The following is a 23,656-nucleotide window of genomic DNA, read 5'->3' as shown; positions in this document are numbered from 1 at the left end:
CGTGTGGTATGTTTTCCCCCCTTTTTTTTCTAGGATATTCTTGTCTTCGAATCTGAAAAAAACAAGCAAGCAAGCAAACTTGTATATTTAAGTAAGAAGTTATACAAAAGTTATGTTATTTGCCTTTTATTTAAAGGAAAGTGGGAGTTTGTAAGTTTACTTCTCATGCTTTTCCGAATCTTAGTTTGATATTCTTTTCTATTATAAGCTTTCTATTCTTTATTTTTTCCTCCCCGCCCTCTTATTTGGTTATCAGAAAAAAATATCCGGAATAAATATTCAAAAAACAAGAACAAAGTATTTTATTCTTATTTTAAATACTAAACATGCAACATATCTAAATTGTTTGACTTAGGATATGCTGTAGAGCAAGGGTGTCAGACTCGGATTGGTTGGCGGGGCGCATTAACGTCAACTCGATTTCATGTGGGCCGGACCATTTTAGATATAATATTTAGATTTTTTTAAAGATTAAAAGAACTGGATTAAAATCCCTGAATATTCCGTTTTTATAGATCTAAAACAATGTTTATTTTAGCTTTTTATATATTTTTAGATTTGACAAAATGATTTTTGAACTAAAAACACCGAAAAAATGTTTAAAAAATTACAATTATTGATTTAAAAGGGGGAAAATCAGGAAATTTAATATACATCTATATGCTCCATTTTAATTTGATCCTAAAACAGAAAGTCAGCACTCATGATTTACTTTCCCGGGCCACACAAAATGATGCGGCGGGCCAAATTTGGCCCGCGGGCCGCTACTTTGACACCTGTGCTGTATAGAGTGATTGCCATCAAGTTAATTTGATTACATTGCCCAGCTCCAATTTGGCAAATCAGATGTTAATTATAAGGTCTCCTCAGACTGAGTTCAGTTCTCTCTTGTCTTGATTAATGTAAGGTCACATGTTTAGACTTTGTGAACATGGCTTTTTTTGCCAACAAATAGGGAACAACTGTAGAATACCATAACCACACAACAACATTATATTTGACTTTAAAATGTATCTGTATTTGTGCAAGAAACAGTGGTCTTCAACCTTGTGCCTTTTGAAAAGCTCCACCCCAAAGGAGGCTGCATCGAGCCCTCCCCACATTGGACTTTCCTGTTCCCCATATTTCTCCACTCTTCTGGATCATTGCTCCATGTGTCTGATGGAGCCACACGAACCACTCACGTCAGAATTTTATGGTCAGACCCAAACTCTCAAGCGCACAGAACAGCACGGATAATGTGTTTTGTGCCGCAGATATCCAATGAAAGAAGAGACGCACAGGAGAGATGGACACCTTTTCTGGACCTCCATTTATGCGCTTCTGGAAAAAACGTCCATTGGCCTGGCTGCTGGTGGTACCTGTAGTACTTATGGTCGTGGCCCAATTTTGTGAAGCTTTTAATCTGGACACAGACAAACGTGTGGTTTTCTCTGGACCACCTGGAAGTTATTTTGGCTATTCTGTGGAATTCTTCTCTGGTAACCCATCCAGGTTAGTCTCATTATTTCATCATTTCACAATTATAAGCATAAAATGAAAATCAAGTTGTATTTTTCCTTTTAATGCTCCACTGTAAAATAATTATCTCATTGTATTTATGCACATTTTTCCATTCATTATTTGTGCCCACTTTGAATGTATTCCTAACTGACTTTTCAGTTCAATGAAAAAAAAGCTGAAAGGAAATGTAAGACCTTTGTGCACACGTGCACTCAATGCACGCACACACACGCGCACACAAAAGTACAAGCGTGTGCATGTGCGCGCCCACAACTCCAGATCCAGTCCAAAAGTGATTGGAAACAGACATGCAAGTCTGTGTGTGAGTAATGTCACACTAAAAGCACTAGTTTAAACTGCAGAAAGTTATTATTCTTGGAAAGTAGTTCATTTCATTTTTGGTGAAGAATGAGAGGAAAAGCTCATATCAGATTTTTAAATAACTACCAGGAGTCACCTTGGTTTATTTCACCTTTGTCTAAAGGCAGTTTTGCACACATGTGGTACGTGATACATGTGTGTGCATGTGACGAAGTTCTTGGGACCCTTTTTATTTGACATAATTTGCTGAGATTGTTTTGAGTTTTAGCCTGTCTGCCAGAGTGCAGGCTACATATTGATTTAATTGTCAATCTTAAACAGCCATAGGTGTTGTTTGAGACATAAGAAACAGGATGTGTGAAGTCATCTGGGGGGAGTGGATGACATGAACCTACAATTCATAATGCCCACGGGACATTAAAAAAAGGGTTCTGTTTCACAATGTCACTGGCTGTTTTCATAGCTAGAATTTGAAGGTGGTGTAATTGTTATCATTTTTTTATCTTTATGTATTTGTGAATTTTACCGGTTGGCCCTGCTCGTAAAGAGAGATTGGTAGGGCAGTGTGCAGATCAATTCTAAGAATGCTGAATGAAATTAATTCATTGAGTTGCTGACATTGAATGATTTAGCTTGTGACAGACCAGTGTGAATCAAACCATTCTCCATTCATTCATTCATGCAACGTGGTAGGTATAAACAAGACAACAGGAGAAGGATGCGTTGCAGCACTAGAATGTTTTCATTATGTTAAAGAGGTTAAAAGTTTATTATAATTTCACACAAACCATTGCCATGCTTTAAAGCCATACACAACACAGTTGGAGATAAGGAGATCAAAGATCACTACGGTACAATAGACAATTGACAAAGACACTTTATCTAACTCACTAATTGGCTACACTAGCTATCACAATATCCACTTATGTCTCTTGAACCCTTCACACCTGAGTTTATGTGACCATAACAACTTTAGAAGGCTGTAACACCAAACCTCGACAAGTGAACCCTCTGACCCTGGAAAATGTCAACAAGCGATTTAAAGGTCATCTTCTTGATTGAGTTATACACGATTAATTAATCCACCCTGATACAAAAAAAAGTTTCTAGACGATTGATTCCCAAATGATTGAGGACTTCAAAATTAGTATCCGCATGAAGCAAAAAACCCCAACAACAATTACCGGAGTGGTGACATTTCTGAGCTTCAGTCTGTAAAAAATGGACTGAGTACTCTGGAGTATTCTGGATTTTGCTCAAGTCAGATAAATTAGGCTATAGCACTTGACTATAAAAATGAAAAGCATTCCAGAAAGGACTGCAACCTTTATTGTGTAAAGTGTAAACCTAGAAATAATAAGATCGTCAATTTTTTTGTTATAATGTCAGTGGGACTTGAGTTGTGTCTTTTAATGTCTGGTCTCATCTTGGACTTTTTTGCTGAAGCATGTGACAAATGTTTCTCTTGTTGTTGCATAATATTATTTTTGAGATGTTGTCTTTGACCAAGTCATGGCTTCAAGCTATCAAGCTGAGTAAAAAACAACAACAACAATTTAATAGGACTATATTGGCTATTCACGCTATTTAAGGAAAGTTGGAGTAGTGGGAATACACATTTAGTCTGATGTCTGTTAATATCATCAGCCTTCGCTTGTTACTCTCACCCTGAGGTTTGGAAATTTAGTTTAAAAGCATTAAATTTTTATGGCGTGTTCAATCAGCGGACCAAGCCTGTTTTTGGGATACGGGAGGAAATTGGAGAACGTAGAAAAAAACAGCAAGGGAAGAACTATCAAACTCCTGAGACAGACGTGTTAATCTCTCAGACACTGTGCCGCCATTATTTATTCAACATAAGCGTTAAATTGAATTGGTCATAGCATATGTATGTTTATAATCTGCTATCACATCTCACATTTGAATAATAAAATATTAGAAATGATTTGTTTCTTTTGTGATACGTTTTTATAACAATCGTTTCTCCACCAGAACAATGGCTTTGCTTTAATCTTCTTCTCTGGTTTCCAGTGTGAGCATTTTGATAGGAGCTCCAAAAGCCAACACCACCCAGCCTGGAATTATTGAAGGAGGAGCCATCTTCCTGTGCCACCAGAACCAAACCAACTGCAGCATTATCAACTTTGACAAGCAAGGTAGAGTATCTTGGACATTTTAGATTGGCTCTATGCTTGACAGAAAGTGTCTTGGCCAAAAGTATGATTTCCCTAGCATTTTTATAGACATTTTAAAATGACTAACTTTCCTCAAGTCCACCTCTTCGTAAGCTGTTCACTTTTGGCAGTGGATTCTGTTTGCATGGTTGCACTCAAATTGTGGTAGCTGTGCTGCCTCCACCTCAAAAGGATAATCACCTCCATCAGGAAGCCAGCAAGCGATAAGGGCAGCAATTGATGATCATAGGGTTTCCGTTATTGTATACGCTCACTTACAAAACTGATATTTTATGGTAGCTCCAAGAAATATTTTATTAAAAAAAACATGCTTTAAACACCTTAGGTAGCATATAAAGGAAGATAAAACATAATCTATGGATTACCATATCTACCTAGAGTTTATATCTGTACCTGGGCTGCAAGGTACCTGCACAAAAATTTCTGTGACCTAACCCCGATTTGTTAGATTCAAATGAATAAAAGTAAAAAAACAAAAAACATTGTGTTGAGCAACAATTCCTCCATTCAACCTAAGGATGTTTTAAATGTATATTTTTAGTATATTCCCTAGTTTAGATGTATTGAAAATATGTTTCTTCAAAACAGTATTTGCACTGGAACTTTGATCATCTATAAATAGTGCTTCTTCTCAGACTGGAGTCTGAACAGACGATTAAATGGATGGACCTAACTATCACTAATATTATTAGCAGATGTAATGCTATTGTTTTTGGCTGCTCCCCAAGATAGAGTAGCAACTGCTACAGAGTGGGATCAGGTCACTAGCATCCAATATACGTCAAGATGACATCTGCTGTTATTACTCCCACTGCTCAAAGTTTTTCCCTTTGGGACAGAATAATAGAGAAATTAGAACTTTACATTTATGACCATTTTTCTTTTGTAGGTGATCAGTATTTTTATATCAATGATGTGAACACTCGGGTTGAGTTCAAGTCCCATCAGTGGTTTGGAGCCACAATACGTTCCAATGGCAAAAATATACTGGTAAGACTTAATTATTTTAGATTTTTTTGAGATTTGTGGGTCTGTATTCTATACCTTTACTATATCTGTGCCTTTCAGGCTTGTGCTCCTAGGTATTATTGGAGAACTGAACATGAAAACCCCTTTTCTGATATGACCGGAAGTTGTTACCTTTCAATGGACAGCCTCAAATCCTTTGTGGAATATGCTCCTTGTCGAACAGGTAAGGTACTAAAATGTTAGTTAATGTATAATTAATACATGACTTCCCCTCATTTTGCTGTACAATGAACAAATGTATTTTTTTTAACTGTAGAACGACATGGACCTGCAGGACAGGGCTATTGTCAAGGAGGATTTAGTGCTGACTTCACCAAGGTGAGAACAATATTTGCAATCCATCTTATAATTATTTTTGCATTTTTCACTAAAGTAGGCGCTGTGGTTTAAACAGTTCATAACAAACTAAAATAGTTTATTGTAACTTCAGAAGAAACGTTGTTTCACACAAATCCCTGCTATTGTGTGTGTCAGGATGGAAGGGTTGTTCTTGGTGGACCAGGCAGCTTTTACTGGCAAGGTGAGCTCTCGTGAAGAGGGATATCTTGAAATAGAGTCAGTTAAAATAGATCATACAGTATTTTGACTGGTTATTGAAGCAACTCAATCATCATTTTAAAGGCAGATAAACTATATCTCCTAATTGTTTTCTAGGTCAGCTGTTTTCAGCCATGCCAGATGAGATTGTTAAGGCCTACTACCCTTCATATTTTTTACTGTCGGTTGCTGGACAGATTCAAACGGGGCAAGTGCAGGGAAGCTACGATGACAGTTACTTGGGTAAGGAATATATATGCATATACTATTAAACATCATAACTACTAGTTATGTGTTACTCTGTTCATAGATGGCGAATTAGAACAAATCAAAAGGTTTTTCCAAACCAATATTCAGTTTTTGGTGTTTTTTCAGAGGGTTGGAACGAATTAATTTGTTTTTAGTTCATTTCTATGGGAAACGTTCATTTGAGATACGAGTAAATCGACATACGAGCTCAGTACCGGAACGCATTAAGCTCGTATCTCGAGGTACCACTGTATATATAAGTACCGTATTTTCATGACTATAAGGCGCACTTAAAAGTCTTAAATTTTCTCCAAAATAGACAGGGCGTCTTATAATCCGGTGTGCTTTATATATGGAAAAAAATTCAAATGTGTCATTCATTGAGGGTGCGCCTTATAAGGCGGTGTGCCTTATAGTCATGAAAATAAGTAGAAAAAAGTATACTGTAAACTCACAGGTCATTATTACTATTACATTTTGGTCATGCACATGGAACAAAATATTAGATACACCCCTCAGGACATGACACCTACATTTATAGTAGATATTCTGTATGTAACATGCTGTGTAAATGTAATGCTGCTGCATTTTTTGCAACCACTTCAAATCTGATTCATCTTACTGCAGGTTATTCTGTGGCTGGTGGCGAGTTCAGCGGGGATGCTGAGGAAGGTGAGGGCGGCCATGTTGACAGTGTCGAGTCCCAAAATACACACATGGTTGTAGGGTTTGTTGACCCCCACAGCTCAAAAACCACTTAGTCTCCACACACATGACTGACTATAAACCCTGCAAATTTGACATATATGGGAAGGAAAAAAGACCTCTAAAAGTGTAAACATGGTTTCAGTCTTATCAGCTCTAACCTTTTGCGACTTGCTCTCTTTTTTGCAGATTTCATCGCAGGAGTTCCAAAAGGACTCATGCTGTATGGTTTTGTAAGGAATTCAAATACATTGATTAATTCAAAGTATTTATTAAAAAAGAAGAAAAATTCTATACCTACCAAAATAATTATGTCAGTTTCACGAACAGTGGTGTAATCAAAAACTGTTTCACAGGTGTCCATATTCAATGCAAGAGATCTAAAATCACTGCTGAACGTGACAGGAGAGCAAGTATGTACAATTTTGGCACATCTTAAGCAAGTTTCCATTGTGTGTCTGTCTTTCATCTGTCACACATTTTACAATAGTCTAAGGAATGGGTGTTCAAAACAGTGAGTGCAGGTTTTCATTCCAACTGATAAAGAGGATAAATGTTCACCAATTGATGTTTTAAAGGTGCAACAAGTTGACTGCAGTCAGGTGTGGCTTGTTTTCGAAGAAAAATCGTAAGTTAAACTGCCTGTGCTGGATTAATTGGAACAAAAACCTGCATCCACTGCGGCCCTTTGTGGAATCATTTAGACACCCCTGGTCTAAAGGTTTACACAGAAAGAATTTTCCCTGCAGAGAGGTGACCCATACTAGGTCAGATTCTGGGTTTACATTACATGGTTACTGACTGCTTCGCTTCTCTGGATAGTTGGTGTGGACTATGTGCCCGTGTACAAAATAAACAGTTGGGAAAATAGATTACAGTTACAAGATAATGTATTTGAACCCATTCACTGGGCAGGGTGTAAAGTAAATCGGACCCTATTTCAATTATTGACTTTGCCTTTTGTTTCAAGTTGTGCTTACTTTCACACCGGCAGGTCGACTCAGTTCCGACTTTTTTATTGTTTTTGAACAGTATCAATTTGAGTTGATCTGTGGCTTCAGTAGTATATTTAAGTCTACTTTTGTGCTGTTCACAATAGGAAATGAATTAATACAGTCAAAAAGGTATACCAGTTGCTCATCATTGGGACATAGATTGAGAGCTGGGTGAGTGGGTTGTACAGGGTGGTACAAAAACAATAGAACTTTTGAACCATCAAATAAAACCAAAAGTGGTGGAAGAAGAAAATGTAGTTCATAATAAATCAAACCTTTAAAACATGCCATTTAAGAAAAAATCATGGAATTTTCATTCGTTTATTTTAATTTAATTTATGTCCTTTGGATGGTGTTTTTCTGTAAAACTTGATTCTTAAAATCTGCTGTTGAGATTCCTACTTGGATGAATTCCCATTTTTTGGGGTCACCCTATATTTCAATTACTGTTGCTGCTCGTAAAACGTATGACCATGTGATCAACCTAAAAATGGCTGTCTTTTCTGTATTTGGGAGGTCATCAGCATTTGTCGAAAATTGTCAGTCTAAGCATGAACGGTGCTGAGTAAACTGTTGTAATGAATGATGTGATGTTAGGGCTGATAGACTCTGTGGAATAATGCTCTGCTCTGTTGGCTCTTGGACTACATTGTTCAAGTCAGCTGCAAAAATATAGCAGGCAGGAGTCCGTGTTGCTGGATCAAACCTCAGAATTAGTCCATTGTTATGACAGGCTTTGAACTAAGAGTTGTGAAATTTGAAGTATTTCCCAATGCATACTGTGTGTAAAAGTTTTGATTTTGGTCAAAGTGCCTCTTGTTATTTTACAAACAGTAAGATACTAATCAAAGAGATCATTTGAAGTCTGTGTTTTGGTTGATTTAGGTGCTGCCTCAGTAATAATAATGAGGACCTTAATAAAATATCTACAGTTGTTTGGTTAAAAAATAATTTTATGTTGACGAGTGTTAGCTTTGACCAATATAGCGATGATCAAGTCAAACATATAAAATTGTGGGCAAATACGGTATTCCCTAGGCATAGTTGACTCATTTATTTATTTTTTAACAAGAAGCACTGTCTCATTCTGACAATAAATGTCACAAATGTCTCTAGTTTGAATACACGTCTTAAAATTAGGAAGTGATGGTCATATTTCACATAGAAAAAGTCCTCATGTGTCATCTCAGTCAATTTAAAACTTGGCCATTGCCTTATTTCATTTGTATTACTAAAAGCTGCTCTGCATGGTCTCTACAGAAGGAGAATCTCCTTTTTAAGGTTTGTGTTTCACTGGGGCCTCTAATCTCATTTCTGTGTAGAAATACTACAAATCGCCATGAATTGAGGTTGCATAGGGATGTAATGTGACCCTTAGTTATCTTGTGCAGTAAGGAATTGAAACATGCACCAAGTGAAATGAGTTAAACGTTTCAGGACGTTCCCTCCTTTTATCATCCTTACAGAAGCTCAAAGACTGAACTTCTTGAAAATGGAGAAGTAGGCACCTTTGGGGATTGTGGGATGTGGGATTTCCAGAGAAGACGTTTGGGTTGATGTTAGAGGGTACAAAAAGCTGGACATGGAAAGAAAATGAGGCGATCTATGCAGAGTGATGTAATTAGAGACTAACTGAGTCTTGTTTTTAATGTGTTCCAGATGGGGTCCTACTTTGGCTATGCAGTGGCAGCCACTGACATCAACAATGATGGGTGAGCACATGGTGTGACTGTGCACAGATGATTGAAATATGGGTAAAAGAGGGGAAATGAGTGACATTTGAGATTGGGTTCATGAAATAAAAGTTAAGGCTTATGTCATTGTAACCAAGGTCAAGTATGTCAAAATTTCCCACGCTAACAGAGGCATCTAAATGTATAGAGACTATGTCATTGTATTGTTATTCTTTAAAAAAAAAATATTTTAGGGGCATGGTTCGAAGAAGAATTTGGGGAAGCTTTTAGGTAGTATACAGTTCCGCGGTGGGAGATTAAAATTGTATCATGATTAGAAATCCACTTCAGTGCATGGTGTGTAAGTAACTACATTTTCACATTTTTTCCCTTAAATTTATTGTATTTGGCTATATCATCAACCACATAATTCAGTAGTTCTTTACTACTTTGCGTTATTACTACTGCACAGTTTTATCATACATTTCCTCTGACGGCCCCCAGACTGGATGACCTGATAGTGGGAGCCCCAATGTTCATGCACAGAGGGTCCAATGGGCGCCTCGAGGAGCTTGGGAAAGTGTACATCTACCTCCAAAACGGTCCTTTGGAGCTTGAGCCCAGCCAACAGCATCTACTGGGCCAACAGCCATTCGGTCGATTTGGCACATCACTCGCACCTTTGGGGGATCTCAACCAGGATGGATTTAATGGTATGATTAGTAAATAATAAATCTCTGTTGTGTTTTTAGCAGAACTTCAAACACACTGACAGTCAGTCTTATAGTACAGCAGGGGTGTCAGACTCGGGTAGGTTCGCGGGCCGCTTTAACGTCAACTTGATTTCACGTGGGCCGGACCATTTTAGATATAATATTTAGAATTTTTTTTATAAATGGAATAAAAGAACTGGATTAATAGCCCTGAATATTCAGTTTTTTATAGATCTAAAACCATGGTTATTTTAGCTTTTTTTAATACATATATTCTTAGATTTTACAAAATGATTTTTGAACTAAAAACACAGAAAAAATTGATTAAAAAATTACAATTATTGATTTAAAAGGGGGAAAATCAGGGAATTTAATATACATCTATACTCTTCATTTTAATCTGATCCTAAAACAGAAAGTCGGCACTCTGATTTACTTTCCCGGGCCACACAAAATGATGCGGCAGGCCAGATTTGGCCCCCGGGCCGCCACTTTGACACGTGTAGTACAGTATGACATTTACGTGGTCGGCCTCTTACTGGAAGCTGCTCTGCACAAATCTGCTCTATTGACAATACTAATTGTATAAAACAGCCAACAGACACAAGCTGCTTCATATTGTGTGCTGCTCATGTTTGCAATCAGATATGGCCATCGGCTGTCCTTACGGAGGAGAAGACAAACAGGGACTGGTTCTTATTTACAACGGTTATCCCATGGGATTGAAAGACACGCCAACTCAAGCGCTCTCTGGCCACTGGGCTTCCAGCTCTTTTCCTGCCAACTTTGGTTTTGCACTGCGAGGCAACACAGATCTGGATCTAAATGGTTACCCAGGTACTGCATTCCACTCTCAGGGAACTATTAAACTTCATTCCCCTCTGTGGTAACTTAATTTGATTCTCAAATTTCCTGTCTTGCAGATCTGATTGTTGGTGCTTTTGGGGTTGACAAATCAGTTCTGTATAGGTGTGTTTAAAGCACACTGCATTTTTAATGGAAATAGAAACCCTAGTTTGTTTTTGTTTGTTTGTTTGCTAATATTTCAATTTGTGTCTTCACTCAGGTCTCGACCAATAGTAAATGCAAGTGCGTCTCTTAGTGTACAGCCAACAATGTTTAACCAGGAGGAGAAGCTTTGTGAGCTTTCCACAAGAAATGGAACAACTGCAGTGTCTTGGTATAAACACCCACCCCCTTTCACCAAAACCTCCAGCTGCTACTTGTAGAGTAATAGGATGATTATGCATAATAGTGCTGTTTGAAAATAACCGAGTATGGAAAATACGACTATTGTTGTGCAAAACCTATCACCGTCCTATTTGTGCAATTTAAAATTTCCCTTTATCAAATGGTTTTATGTTTGCCAGTTCCCTTTCCATGTTGCGCTTCACTCCAAACGCATAATTGTAAAAACAAAAAGAGGGAAAAAGAGTGGAAACACATTAAGTTTTCCAAAATGTCATGTTTGAGCTAAACCAACCAATTGCCTAGTAATTTTCAAACAAGGTGCATTAAAGCAAGCTTTTTAAAAATGTATTTTTGGGCTGTTTGGAAAAATAAAGTGAATAGGAGAAAATAAATAGAATGCACACAGTATTGTGACTACATTGCAAAAGTATAGAAGTATAACATAAACACATTAGTTTTTTTTGTCTTTTTCATGCATGCATGATTTTTATTTGTAATATTTTCTCCAACTTTAGTGTCAGCATCAGTTTCTGCCTGCTGGGTCATGGAAAGCACCTACCATCTCATTTAGGTGAAACACACACGTGCACCCACATGCATGCTCACAGATGGTCCTGATTACAATACCTTGCTTTCTTTGTGCGCCCACAAGTATGCTGGACTTAAATGCGGTTAAATTGGCTGTTAACACGAAGATAAAAGTGCAATTGTGTAAACAGAGGGTAACCTGTTGGGCAGCAAAGTTTAGGAAATTCATTTTGTGCAGAAGATGCTATTTAATGTGTGTTTTCAACACAAAGTACTTGTTGTGTGTTATACATGCTTATGGATATATGGAAGTTCATAATGCTTTGCCTTGTTTGTATGTATTTAGACTTTAAGGTGGAAATTCAGCTGGACAGTATGAAGCAGAACCAGAAAGAATCGGTTAGGAGGACACTGTTTCTAGATAGTATGCAGCCCAGTCTGGTTAAGACTTTCAGCCTCGCCAACGGACATCGGCTGTGCCGTGACACAAGGATTTATCTACGAGTGAGTCAGTCACAATTATCTTTTTATTTCATTTTTCAACTATTGGGAATATATATACATCGTTCAGTAAATGGCATTACTGTTTTGGACAACATTTAAAGTCATTTGCTAATAAAGTTTTGAAGTCTATTTGAAGTGCGACTTTAAAGGCACTTGTGACCTAAAAGTGAGCTTAAATGACTACAGTAGCAATTATCTCATCACTCAGTGGTGGTCTGATCAAACAGCATGGCTGACAAAAGCATGGCGGTACTTTAGTCTTTGACAGGATAAGAGATGGTTTGACCTGGAACTGACAAATATTCCCTCGACTGTCAATCGACATGTATCCCTTTGTATTTTGCCTTAAGTACTTACATTCCAACAGATGGAGGAAAGCCTTCTAAAAACAAATCAGACGAACATCGCTATTGTTAATTATCTGGCTCTGCTCTCCAACTCGTGTCATATTTAATCACCAACAACGCTCAAGTATTGACTTTCTTACACTTTTTGTTCTGGGCGATTAAATAAAAGAAAATATTTTGGTTGAGATCAGGGGTCCCCATAAAGTTCTTCCTCACTAAACTCACCCAAACAACTTTCACGGCCCTTGCTTCATCGTTTAAGACTTTCCCTAAACCAATGATAATAATAAACGCTGATGTATTCCATCTGTCTGAGCAGCTGGCCCTCAATGCATCGAGCTGTAAAATATGTGTCTTGCAGAAGTATATTAGAACTTCAGTGATTACGTATTGTTGCATGTTTGGATGTCCATCCATTTTTTTCAACTGTGTGTTAATAGTAAATGTAAATGTATCCAGAACTTGGCAATTGTGTGTTGGATGCAAAATGGAAAACCTTGGAGATATTCCCGTTTCTCACATAAGTGAATTTTGACTGGTTTCAGGCAGAAGAAGAGTTTCGAGATAAACTCTCCCCCATCGTCATTAGCCTTGCCTTTAGCCTGGATCCTCAAGCCCCAGAAGACCAATATGGTCTCAGACCCATCTTGAACTACCAGACTGAACAACTAATAGAACAGAAGGTACTTTCTCCTCACACTGTCCCAAATCTCTGTGGAATTCTAATAAACGGTATCATATACACAGTGCATGACATACTAATCCTGGTGACAGGCTAATATTTACTGGATTTCTTTATTTTCAATCATGTGCCTTAGGGATTCATCTGTGTAAATTGTAGAATGTGTGTAGATATTACATAACCAAACCAAATATTTCCACAGTAATGCACTATCCATTTACAGACACATTTATTTGTTCTATTAACAAAGCATAACAAAATGTCCCTTTGATAGAGAGCCAGTTTGATGCAGATGTCCTAATTAGTAGCACAGTGAAGCTCATCTCTTGTATGATGCAATGTTGAAATTGCATACACAGAGGTTGCAGGCAACCATTTTAAAGCTGACATTAAATGCCCAACCTCTTTATAGTAGTTAACTGCATATGGTTCGAGGTTAGGGTCAACCCCAATAGTGCAAGAGCTGATTATTGGACTTTGGTCTCCAGTGGTAGCTGTTTTTCCTCTCTCTACGCATACGATAAAGGTTTATGGAGGACTGCTGGTGAGCTTTGGTTGTGCAAAAACGCACAAGGAGAGCTGACAGATCTGTTTGGGTGGGGTTTCAGACATCTGGATGTGGTTTGCTTGTACATGTTGCCAGTGCTCTCCTCCACGGAGCAAAAGGCTGAGCGTCAGCACGTGAACATGTCATACATGTGATATAAGATGAGCTGTGCATCTGATGTGCACATGTGAATGTGCAAGTCACATTACGGGCTTGTTAATTTATGGGTGAGCATTATAAAGACTGGAAACCTTCAAAGAAAGCCAAATTCATCTGCTGCTATTATTGCATCTCTTCATTTAAAACAGGAATGGCACCTCCCTAATCCTAAACAAATCATTGATGGTCTCATTATATTTTTGGAGAGCTAAATCTTAGCATTAAGGTAGTACTTTCCAGGATGTGGCATGATTAATGACTGCAGACTTACTGTCAGTTCTGACCATTGTATACACACTGTTTGTTCCACCCACCTTGGATTTTAAACAGTGTGACAGTGTTTAACAAACTTAAATATAAAAGAAAAAAGAAAGTTGGAGTTGAGACAGTTTTTTTTCTGCTGAATTACATTCCTCTATGATCGCACATGTAAATGGGAAGTTTAGTGTTGGAAAAAAAACCTGCAAATACTCATCAATTTATGTTTAACGTTAACAAGACCTGACAGATCTTTTATCTGATTATTGTAAGAATGTCAGCAAACTTCTGTAGTTTCTCATAGTTTCATATACATTTGATCCCCCAAAGATCTTATTAATGCCGCCAGACAGCTATCACATTAAATGCAATATGAGAGACAAAAAGTCTAATAATAAAAGAGCAAAGCAAGCAGACTTGTCATGTATAGCGCAATGGCCTGACGAGCTGATGGCAAACATGCCTCGCTTGGAAAGATGAAGTGAACATCAACAAGAAATGATTACAATCGAGACCATTGTGAGCATTTTCAGCTTTGAGTGTTGGATGGCCAATATCCTTGAGAGCAAATAAAACCAGGGACTTGAAAGTGAATCTTCCCTTAGACAATTTTAACTGTTGCCAGGCTGATTCTTTGGCCTCTACAGCATTCTTTTTGAATCTAATGTCTCCCATATGTTGGCCAGAAGAGGGTAACAATAACAGTACAGTCCAGTATGGAGACGGATGGTTGGCAGAAAAACAGGAAAATAAAGAAAAAGGAAGGAAAGTCCATATGGCACGTTATAGTCAATGAGATGGCATTCATCTGAGCTTGTTTTTTTTTTTCTAAGCCATCTAACATGTAAGGGCTGAAAAAAAATTGTAACCATTTAACTTTTTGAAATCTGGATGGTATGCTTAATATTTTTCCCTCAAAAATGTAATAATTATTTACATTGCAATTATCCTTTGTTCTGGTTATCCTTGGTCATACTGTCTCCATTTCGCAAATTGTGTTTCCTACATTAGCCGATTCACACTTATTGTGGCAAAATGAAAGACAGCTTTTGTGGCTGTTCTGTGTCATATTTAACTGATTTATCCTCACTTATCCTTTCAGTAAATCATAATTCTACTCTACCAATGTCTATAAACATCCAGATCCTTGCAAGATTTGCTGTATACTACATACATTGTTGCTGAGTTTTCTTCCCACACTATATAGCTAAACCCCTCTCCCTCTCATCCTTTTTTTTAAACCCCTGCTGCTTTCTTAGGCCCAGATTCAGCTGGATTGTGGAGACGACAACATCTGTGTCCCTGACTTGAAGTTGGCTGTTTATGGGTGAGAGGAAATCACCTTTCTATTACTTTAGCGGATTCACTAAAGTTAAACATGACTCTTTTGGGTGATATGTTTCTTAAGGAAAGATTTATCACTCTAATACTCGTGTGAAACACACATTGTAGTTGCTAGGATGTACAAGTGTGTCGTATTTCTCTGGTTTACCATGGACATGTCACAGAAATGAAACAATTGTTTGCTCTCATGCATTTTAATTTCCACCCCATAGACAATACTCTATGTACCATAGTCAAATTTGACCCTTTTTGACTCAATGTGGATAACCAGTATAGAAAATGAGTGAATGGATCTACGCCTTGGATTATAAATACTATTAACAATAGCCAGGAATACTTCATATTCAAATTCCATTTTTTTTTTTGCTTTTTGTGGTGTTACGCTTGAAGAAAAATATATCAAGCAAACTTGAAGGATGTACACAGTGTTCTTTGCTTGGGAGTACTGTATGCATATTTTATTTTATCAGTAAGATAAATAAGCATAATAGTTGCATTCCCTTGCTGTAAATGAAGCATGTCAACCTAGAGCAAGATTTAGCATAATATTTAGTTTGGGAGAAATAAAAAGAGTAAAGTATACATAGTCACGCACACCGACGTTGTTCTTTAATCAAGTAACATTGTTTGTGAGTGAGTCCAGCCATCATTTGGTCGTCCTCGAGCCAAATCGGACCAGGCGGAAAACATTCAGGTCTGTAATGAGGGCCAAAACATGGTCACACCGTGTCTCTTAGCTAGAGAAACACAATCAGAACCCAAAATGTTCCCACAGTGACCCTATATCATGTTATGTCACTGTCATAGGACCACAATGAAATCATTCAGCAATTTAATGGAATAGAACATCTTTTCAGCTTCAACAGAATGTGCCTCACAAGCGCATGGGATGTGAATAAAAAAACCTCACCAACTAAAAAAAATATTTTGTTCACACTCCCCTTTATGCTGTAACACAGTAGTATACGTGTTACTTCCTTTGCATTGGCTTAAAAGGCCAGGCCTAATTCAATTCAGATGGTGGTCTTACCTTGCAATGGACTGCTGCGATCTGCAGAAGGCCTACAGAGAGGGGGAAGGGATGACGGAAATTTAAAAAAAGGGACCCTGATTTTATGCTTTTTTTCTGGTTTGGTGACTCAATAGAAACAATGTCCTATTGGGCTGGAGTTGGAGAGCGTTGTGGGATTTCTCAATAAACTGAAAAGCATGTTTGCACACAGAGGTGTCACTGTTAACATGCACAAGAAGGAGGAGTCAAATTACCGTGATCAGATGAGGGCCATTGGCCTGGCCGGTCATGGACAGTTATGCACATAAGTGTTCTCTTGGGATCGCTCCTCACAAAGACAAATTGTATAAATTTGGCGTCCTGTTTTTCATTACATTTTGGAATCACTGTTTTCAGTGAAACCTAGTGCAAAATGACAAAAAAAATGGAGAAACATGCATTGGTTGTTGCGAGGTCTCACCAGCTGAAAAGCTAATGTTTTTGCTGGAAGTCTGCAAGCAGTTTAATGGTGTACCCCGCCTCCTTTCCATCGTTAGCTGGGATAGGCTCCAGCACCCCCGCGACGCTTGTGAGGATCCTCCTTTCTTTCTTTTTTTGTCAACCATCAGTTTTTAACCTCTTCCTGACAACCCAATTTAAGGACTAGATCCAAAAATTGCAGCAATGATCAACTTTTGGAAATAATCTAAAATAAATAACATTGCAAACAGAAAGGCATTGATGATCATAGCGTCTTTTCATCACACAGTGACAGAAAAGAGGTTTACCTGGGAGATGAAAACTTTCTGAGCCTCAACTTCAATGCCAGGAATGAAGGAGAAGGCGGTGCCTACGAAGCTGAGCTTTACGTGGTGCTTCCCAAAGAGGCTGATTACAGTGGGATAGCACGCAACAATGCGGTGAGGAAAACTTTTTCGGCAACTGATACGCATTGGACGGACGTTTGGTCGCCGGATTCGCCGCCGGACATTTCGGCGAACGGACAATTCGTCGCCGGATTCGCTCGCTCTCAAAATTATAATCATGAGAGAGAGAAAGAGTTTACTGTTGAAAGCGATCAAAACCAGGTAATCTCGTCCGTTCGACGAAACGTCCGAGGACCAAGTGTCCGTCGACCAAACGTCCGGGTACCAAATGCAAGCATATTTATCTCAATACAATACATATCTATATGGAAAGTTCTTTTTTCTTTCTATAATTAGGATTCAGTTTCCTGCAAATTACTTTATCTTTGGATGTGTTGCAGACTCTTACTCAGTTAATATGCAGCTATGAAGCAGAAAACGAGACCCGCTTCCTCAAATGTGACCTGGGAAACCCCATGAAACCTGGCACTAGTGTAAGAACTAATATTTTGTACTTAATTAAGTGCATTTAAGCATACAATATTGAGAACATTTTTTTCTCGCTACAATTAAGTTGAAGCATGTTATTTTTTTTAGCCTGAAGCAGACTGAACTCTGCAACTTCCATTTAGGATTGTTCATTTTAAAAAGAAGACAAAACAAAAGAGTGCTATGAAAACAGTATCATTTTTTTTATTTGGTGTTCAAGATCTTTTTAACTCAAATCATTGAAATGTATGTTTTTTTTCTATTATTTTGTGGTTCATTTCAACACATTATATATGTCTTCTCTAGTTTTGGGCAGGTCTACGGTTCACAGTTCCCAGACTCACAGACACTCATAAAACTATACAATTCGAGCTTCAATTAAGAAGGTAGGTCAATTATTTCTTAGGAAAACATGTCCTTGTACTGGACGCACCATATAAAGGGTTTCGCATGGTCAGAATTTGTGGTATTTCAAAAAAATCATGGGCATCTTAGTATAATAATGCCTTGTTTTCCTTCCTAATTGAAAGAGTGGTCTGAAAAATTGGTCAATTTCCTGCTCCGTTAATTGCTTCCCTCTTACAAAACTGCATATTCAGATATAAAATTCAGCTTAAATAAGTCAGGTTGACAGAGTTAAGACTAATTTCTTTCAATATTTCACTTTAACCACAAGCATCCCTGCTTCCTCCTTCTGCTCAAACCAAAGTCACCTAATTCGCAATTAGGCAATGTCGTTAATTTGGCAAATGGAGTACGTACCACCCAAATGTTATTTGTAATTATCAAATCTAAGTACAAATACCAGTAATTCCATGCATTCAGTTCCATTGCTGAGGCTATCAAAGAATCCCTGACCTTTTTTCTTCCACTGATGTATCTTGCAGTAAAAATGCAAATAACTCTGAGAGTGAAGTCGTTCTACTCAAGTTGGAGTTAGCTGTGATGGCTAATGTTATTCTGCAGGGGTGAGACATTTCTGATCTGGTTTACATCTTAATCATGAATTACATTTTTGCATGTCTGCTGCTTGTCCTGAACTTTCACATTTTATGTTTTAGTGTTTCTCGGCCCGACAAAGTCTTTCTCCCACCCCCCAATTGGAGTGTTAGTCAGAGTCTGGTAAATGAGCAGGACATCGGTCCTGAGCTTCAACAAGTCTATGAGGTATGTAAAAGTTTCCAAGTAATAATTTATATCTATATATCTATCTATCTATCTATATATATATATATATATATATATATATATATATATATATATATATATATATATGTGTATATATATATATGTATATATGTATGTATGTGTATATATATGCATATATGCATATATATATATATATATATATATATATATATATATATATATATATATATATATATATATATATATATATATGTGTATATGTGTATAGTATATATATATGGGAATGTGTGTATGTGAATGTACATGTACATGTATATGTATATTTATATATGCGCACAAAACATTTTATTTATCAAAATTTAAATGTGGTCTCAAAGGTTCTGTTGAAAAATTCTGTGTGCATGCGATCGAATTAGTATATTTTTATTCTCGTATGCTCAGGGGTGTTATTGATGACTAGCGGTTGTTTTAGGGTCTTTTTGCATTCTCACAATGTTTCTTTCGCCAACTGCTGCTGTTTTTGTTGGGCTACGCCGTCTAATGAATGTTTCTTACACACAAAAGGGCTTTCTTTCTTCTCCTGTGGTTGCATTGGCATTCAATCATGTTTGAGCAGTGGTTCTTCTCTCAACTACATAATTCCTTGTTTTTCCAGCCATTGAATGCTTTATCTACTTCACCTTAGTTATACCACTAAATGTAAACAAATGGTGTGTATTTAGTTTAGAATAATCAAGCTTCTCTGCTACTTTTTAAAATAAAGTCTTCTGCATATACTGACAGATTATAATATCTTCAATTGTTTTCTCCCCAATGAAATCTAAACAGACAAAACCCCAAACTGACACTGAGAATAGAAAATTATCTTAAGGTGATTGAACAATCAATGTTATTGGGCAACTTGGAACAACAAAAGATATCTGATAGTCACATGTTCCAAAACAATAGCTATTGGTTTTTAATTTAACTGATCGATTAATAGTTGTTTATTAGATCCTAACTGAAAATGTCTCACAAAAGAAGATAAAATGTTGGTCTCTCTTCTCATACTTCATCTTTTGATTTCATCTCACTGTTCCTCCACTTTTTGAAGGGAACTGGAGTTGGTTGACCTCAACCTGAAAATTATGTCTTTACTGTACTTGCGCAGGCAGATTGAAACTGAGTTTTCTATTCATAGTTGGTCAACAACGGCCCCAGTACTGTCAGTCAAACTACGTTATCGGTGAGATGTCCTCTCAGGGCTCATGGACACGACCTGCTCTACCCGGTGGAAGTGCTCACTGAGGGGCCTCTCACCTGCTCCTCCAAACATGCCCTGAATGCACTCAAACTCAAGGTGAAACATGGCAAGATTACTGCAAAAGATGCATGCCTTGGACTTATACTTAATGTATTTATGCTCACAGCTCCAGTCTGAACCTATAAAAGATCACTCATCTCTGGAGTCCAGTTTGGAACATCAAATCCAGAAGAGGGAGACCAAAGGTCCCATGATTGGACAAGGAAACTTGGTACAATGTTATTATTGGCAAGCCCTAAAATACCTATCTGTAATAAATATACAATTTCCTGTTCAGGGCAAACGACTGCTTCCTCTGGGAGTGAAAATACAGTCAAATCTGTTTGCTTGCTTTTATTGGGAGTGGTCTAAATGCAACCAGTGTAACACGTAGATTAGAATGAGATGTAATGACTCATTTTTCTTGCCTTTAATTAAGTATTTATAGTCGTTATATTTCGGATGTACAAATTGTTGCTTTGTTCCTGCTGACAGTGTTTGTCATGTAATTATATTCACTTAAATTTAATGTAGTGTAGTGGAGAAGACTAGTTAGTACAAAGCACCCTTGCTTGCAAAGTATTTGCATTCACATGAGGTTGTTGCAATTAACACAGGAAATGGGACTATAATGAGCCCTGGTCCACATCAGCTGCTGTCTGCTGTGTTTATGAGAAGAAGTTAATTATCTTGCGGTCTCCTTGGCTGCTTGTGCACGCCTTAGAGCTCGTGACGTCTGTTTTCAGACTGCTCATCATTCTTGTTACACAACTACTTAAAGATGCCAGCAAATACTAGTCGTACATTTTTAAAACTCACTTATATGAAAGAATAAATAGAGCAATATAGCATAATAATGAATGCCAATGTGTGCCCCATTTCAGACGTGTTCAACAGCGGAGTGCTGGCAGCTTGAGTGTAACATTGGGCTACTGGAGAGAGGTGCCAGTGTTATCCTGAGTGTCCACTTCAGACTTTGGGCAGAGACTTTCCTTGAGGTGAGTCAACCATTTCCATTGTTTTCCTAATTGCTTTTCGTTATGCTAGAAAACTGGAAGGAAAACTGAAAGAGTAGTTATACTGACCTCTACTGGCGTAATTGAAGCCTCACATTATAGAGTCTGTTGTTCACTCAAACACGCTTATTATGCCTTTTTAATAGTTTTACCATAAAGTCTTACTTGATTTAATATTTAACAAATGCTCACAGGCAATGAATATTAATAATGAGCCATAACACTTTTTTTCCCAGTAGATGTTCATGTGCATTTTGTTCTCTTCTTTTCAGAGGGCCTTTAAACAGTATGTTTTGGAGTGTTCTGTTCAGTTCTTTATCAACGAGATGCCATATGCTATTAAGCAAAAATCCAAACAATTCGGTTCCAAAAAGGCAAGTCATTTTTTTTTTAAATCATATGTACCGTTGTGATATTGTCAAGGTTATTTGTGTACACCTGACTGATCTCTGGGATGACTTTTTCTTGTTCAGGTAGTGACTTCTGTCTTGTGGAACAAACCAGACAACCTCTTCTATGTCCCTGTTTGGATCATCATTCTCGCTGTTCTAGCTGGGCTGCTTTTACTCTCACTGCTCATATATCTGCTGTACAAGGTATCAAGTTTTGAAACTGTATCTCGTTAGAATTGCTGATTTTTACCGCCCACCAAAAATCTTGGACCGTTCCTTCGATTTATAAATGTGCCCAAACCTATGTTCTTATATTCTAACATGCTAAGAACATCTCATTTGTGATGATTTAGTCAATTATTTAACCTGCCACCAAGAGGCAAATATAAAATATATTTCACAAAAATGGTTGTTAATAAAACAACTAAAAACAAATCTAATTTTTCAATATATACTAAGAGTAAATTGTCTGTAAGTGCTGACTATACATAAGGTATACACATTTTTTTCACTATCAGAAACAATTAACAGAATGTGATTTAATTATAAATATTTTTCAACTTAATTGTGGAATTTTTATTGTCACCCAACACAACTTTTTCTAACATAATGCAATGTTAACGGATGGGGAAGGATATCTCCTATAAATTGTAATATTAGTTTCAAATAAAACAAATCTGTTTTTTTTTTTAAATAAATTATTATTTAAATATATTTTTTGTATTCATCACCCCTGTAGATGGGCTTTTTCAAAAGGTCAGATCCATATGGTACCACCATGGAGAAGGCTCAGCTCAGACCACAAGCATCTTCAGAAGCTTAACTCGGAGATGGAGCAGCTGTTCAACACAACTGGAATATTACCATATTCCTAAATTATTAATGGGACTTGGTGTGCGGGAGTTGTTGTTGGACATTTATGGGTGTTGGATCACTGGACTGCGTATTCCCTGGTGCTGCACTAAAATATTAACCACAAAGATGAGGACAACACTCAGTTAACTTCTCACTGCTGTTGAAAACATTTATTTTGTTCAATCGCAATATGAACAAGTGATATGGATATTCTTCAGAGGCACACACTTTCTACAGAATATAAATATTTTTCTGTTTTGTGGTTCCATTACATTCAGCTTCAACTTCCTCCCACATTTTAAAAACATCCAAGTGGGTTAATTGGAAGAAAAAAGGAACTTTGCCGTATGTTTGAATATAAGTGTAAATAGTTGCTTGTTTATATGCCGGTGGCTGGTCACTAGTCAAAGGCCCAGCTGCCCACTCGGTACCCAAATGACGACAGTCAGTATTACAAAATATATGGATGGGCGTTGAATCCACATCAATGGCTTAAATTAATATTTCCAGTCACTACCAACCGGACCAAACAATATTCATTAATGTTGATTCGACAATTTCATTAACCAGCCTACTGCAAATGTCTGATCAGAGAATTTCTTTTAGAATTCCCTTTTTTTCCCTAGTTACCAAAAGATGCACACTGGTCCTTTAAAGGCCTCTTTCAGTCCGGGAAACACAAACAAAAGGTGTAAATGCTCTGGAATTTCTTCTCTCTGAAAAGCTTCAGTCCAGTTTGCAATTTAGATTTCAGTTTGGTATTTCTTGATTTCACTGATGTTCCATTTCATATTGCTAATATTATTATTTATGCGCCAGTGTCATGTTGATTGTGAAAAGTTGTACTGTACCGCCTGCAGGACAATCCTGATCAAACTGCAATGTCTAACTTGAAAACGTTCTCTCCCATATTGGGAGGCATTCTTTGTGTGTGTTGTAATGTATATGGTGTTTATGCTTTGACTTAGAATAAAGCCTCATTTTCTATACCTGGATGTCACTGTGCACTCTAGGAATATGTGTATATTTGCCAGAGAGTTCTTTTTTTTATCATATTTCACTGTATATCTATCTATCATAAGAAGTGGCTTGTGATGCAAGTCATGCCTTTGCCAAAAATAGAAAGTCATGCCTGC

At 37.4% G+C, this 23,656-nt stretch overlaps 1 protein-coding gene across 1 annotated transcript; it reads left to right on the top strand.

The window, feature by feature from the left end:
* The first annotated feature begins 905 nt into the window (after positions 1–905).
* On the top strand, positions 906–23,509 carry LOC144075692 (integrin alpha-5-like). Its single transcript, XM_077603009.1, has 31 exons — positions 906–1,198; positions 1,257–1,494; positions 3,856–3,980; positions 4,909–5,009; positions 5,088–5,211; positions 5,305–5,366; positions 5,523–5,568; positions 5,703–5,828; positions 6,462–6,506; positions 6,729–6,772; positions 6,896–6,952; positions 9,194–9,246; positions 9,712–9,920; positions 10,566–10,757; positions 10,844–10,889; positions 10,987–11,100; positions 11,627–11,682; positions 11,986–12,143; positions 13,036–13,173; positions 15,396–15,463; positions 17,241–17,391; positions 17,739–17,831; positions 18,133–18,212; positions 18,714–18,794; positions 18,888–18,993; positions 20,156–20,314; positions 20,385–20,489; positions 21,142–21,255; positions 21,546–21,647; positions 21,747–21,869; positions 22,405–23,509. The coding sequence occupies exons 2-31, from the start codon at positions 1,289–1,291 to the stop codon at positions 22,486–22,488; spliced, it is 3,168 nt and encodes a 1,055-aa protein (XP_077459135.1). The 5' UTR covers positions 906–1,198; positions 1,257–1,288; the 3' UTR covers positions 22,489–23,509.
* The last annotated feature ends 147 nt before the right edge of the window (positions 23,510–23,656 follow it).

Source organism: Stigmatopora argus, chromosome 6 (assembly GCF_051989625.1).
Source record: "Stigmatopora argus isolate UIUO_Sarg chromosome 6, RoL_Sarg_1.0, whole genome shotgun sequence".
Taxonomy (NCBI): Eukaryota; Metazoa; Chordata; class Actinopteri; order Syngnathiformes; family Syngnathidae; genus Stigmatopora; species Stigmatopora argus.
The sequence above is the reverse complement of the archived record's forward strand: the minus strand, read 5'-3'. Positions and strand labels throughout refer to the sequence as shown.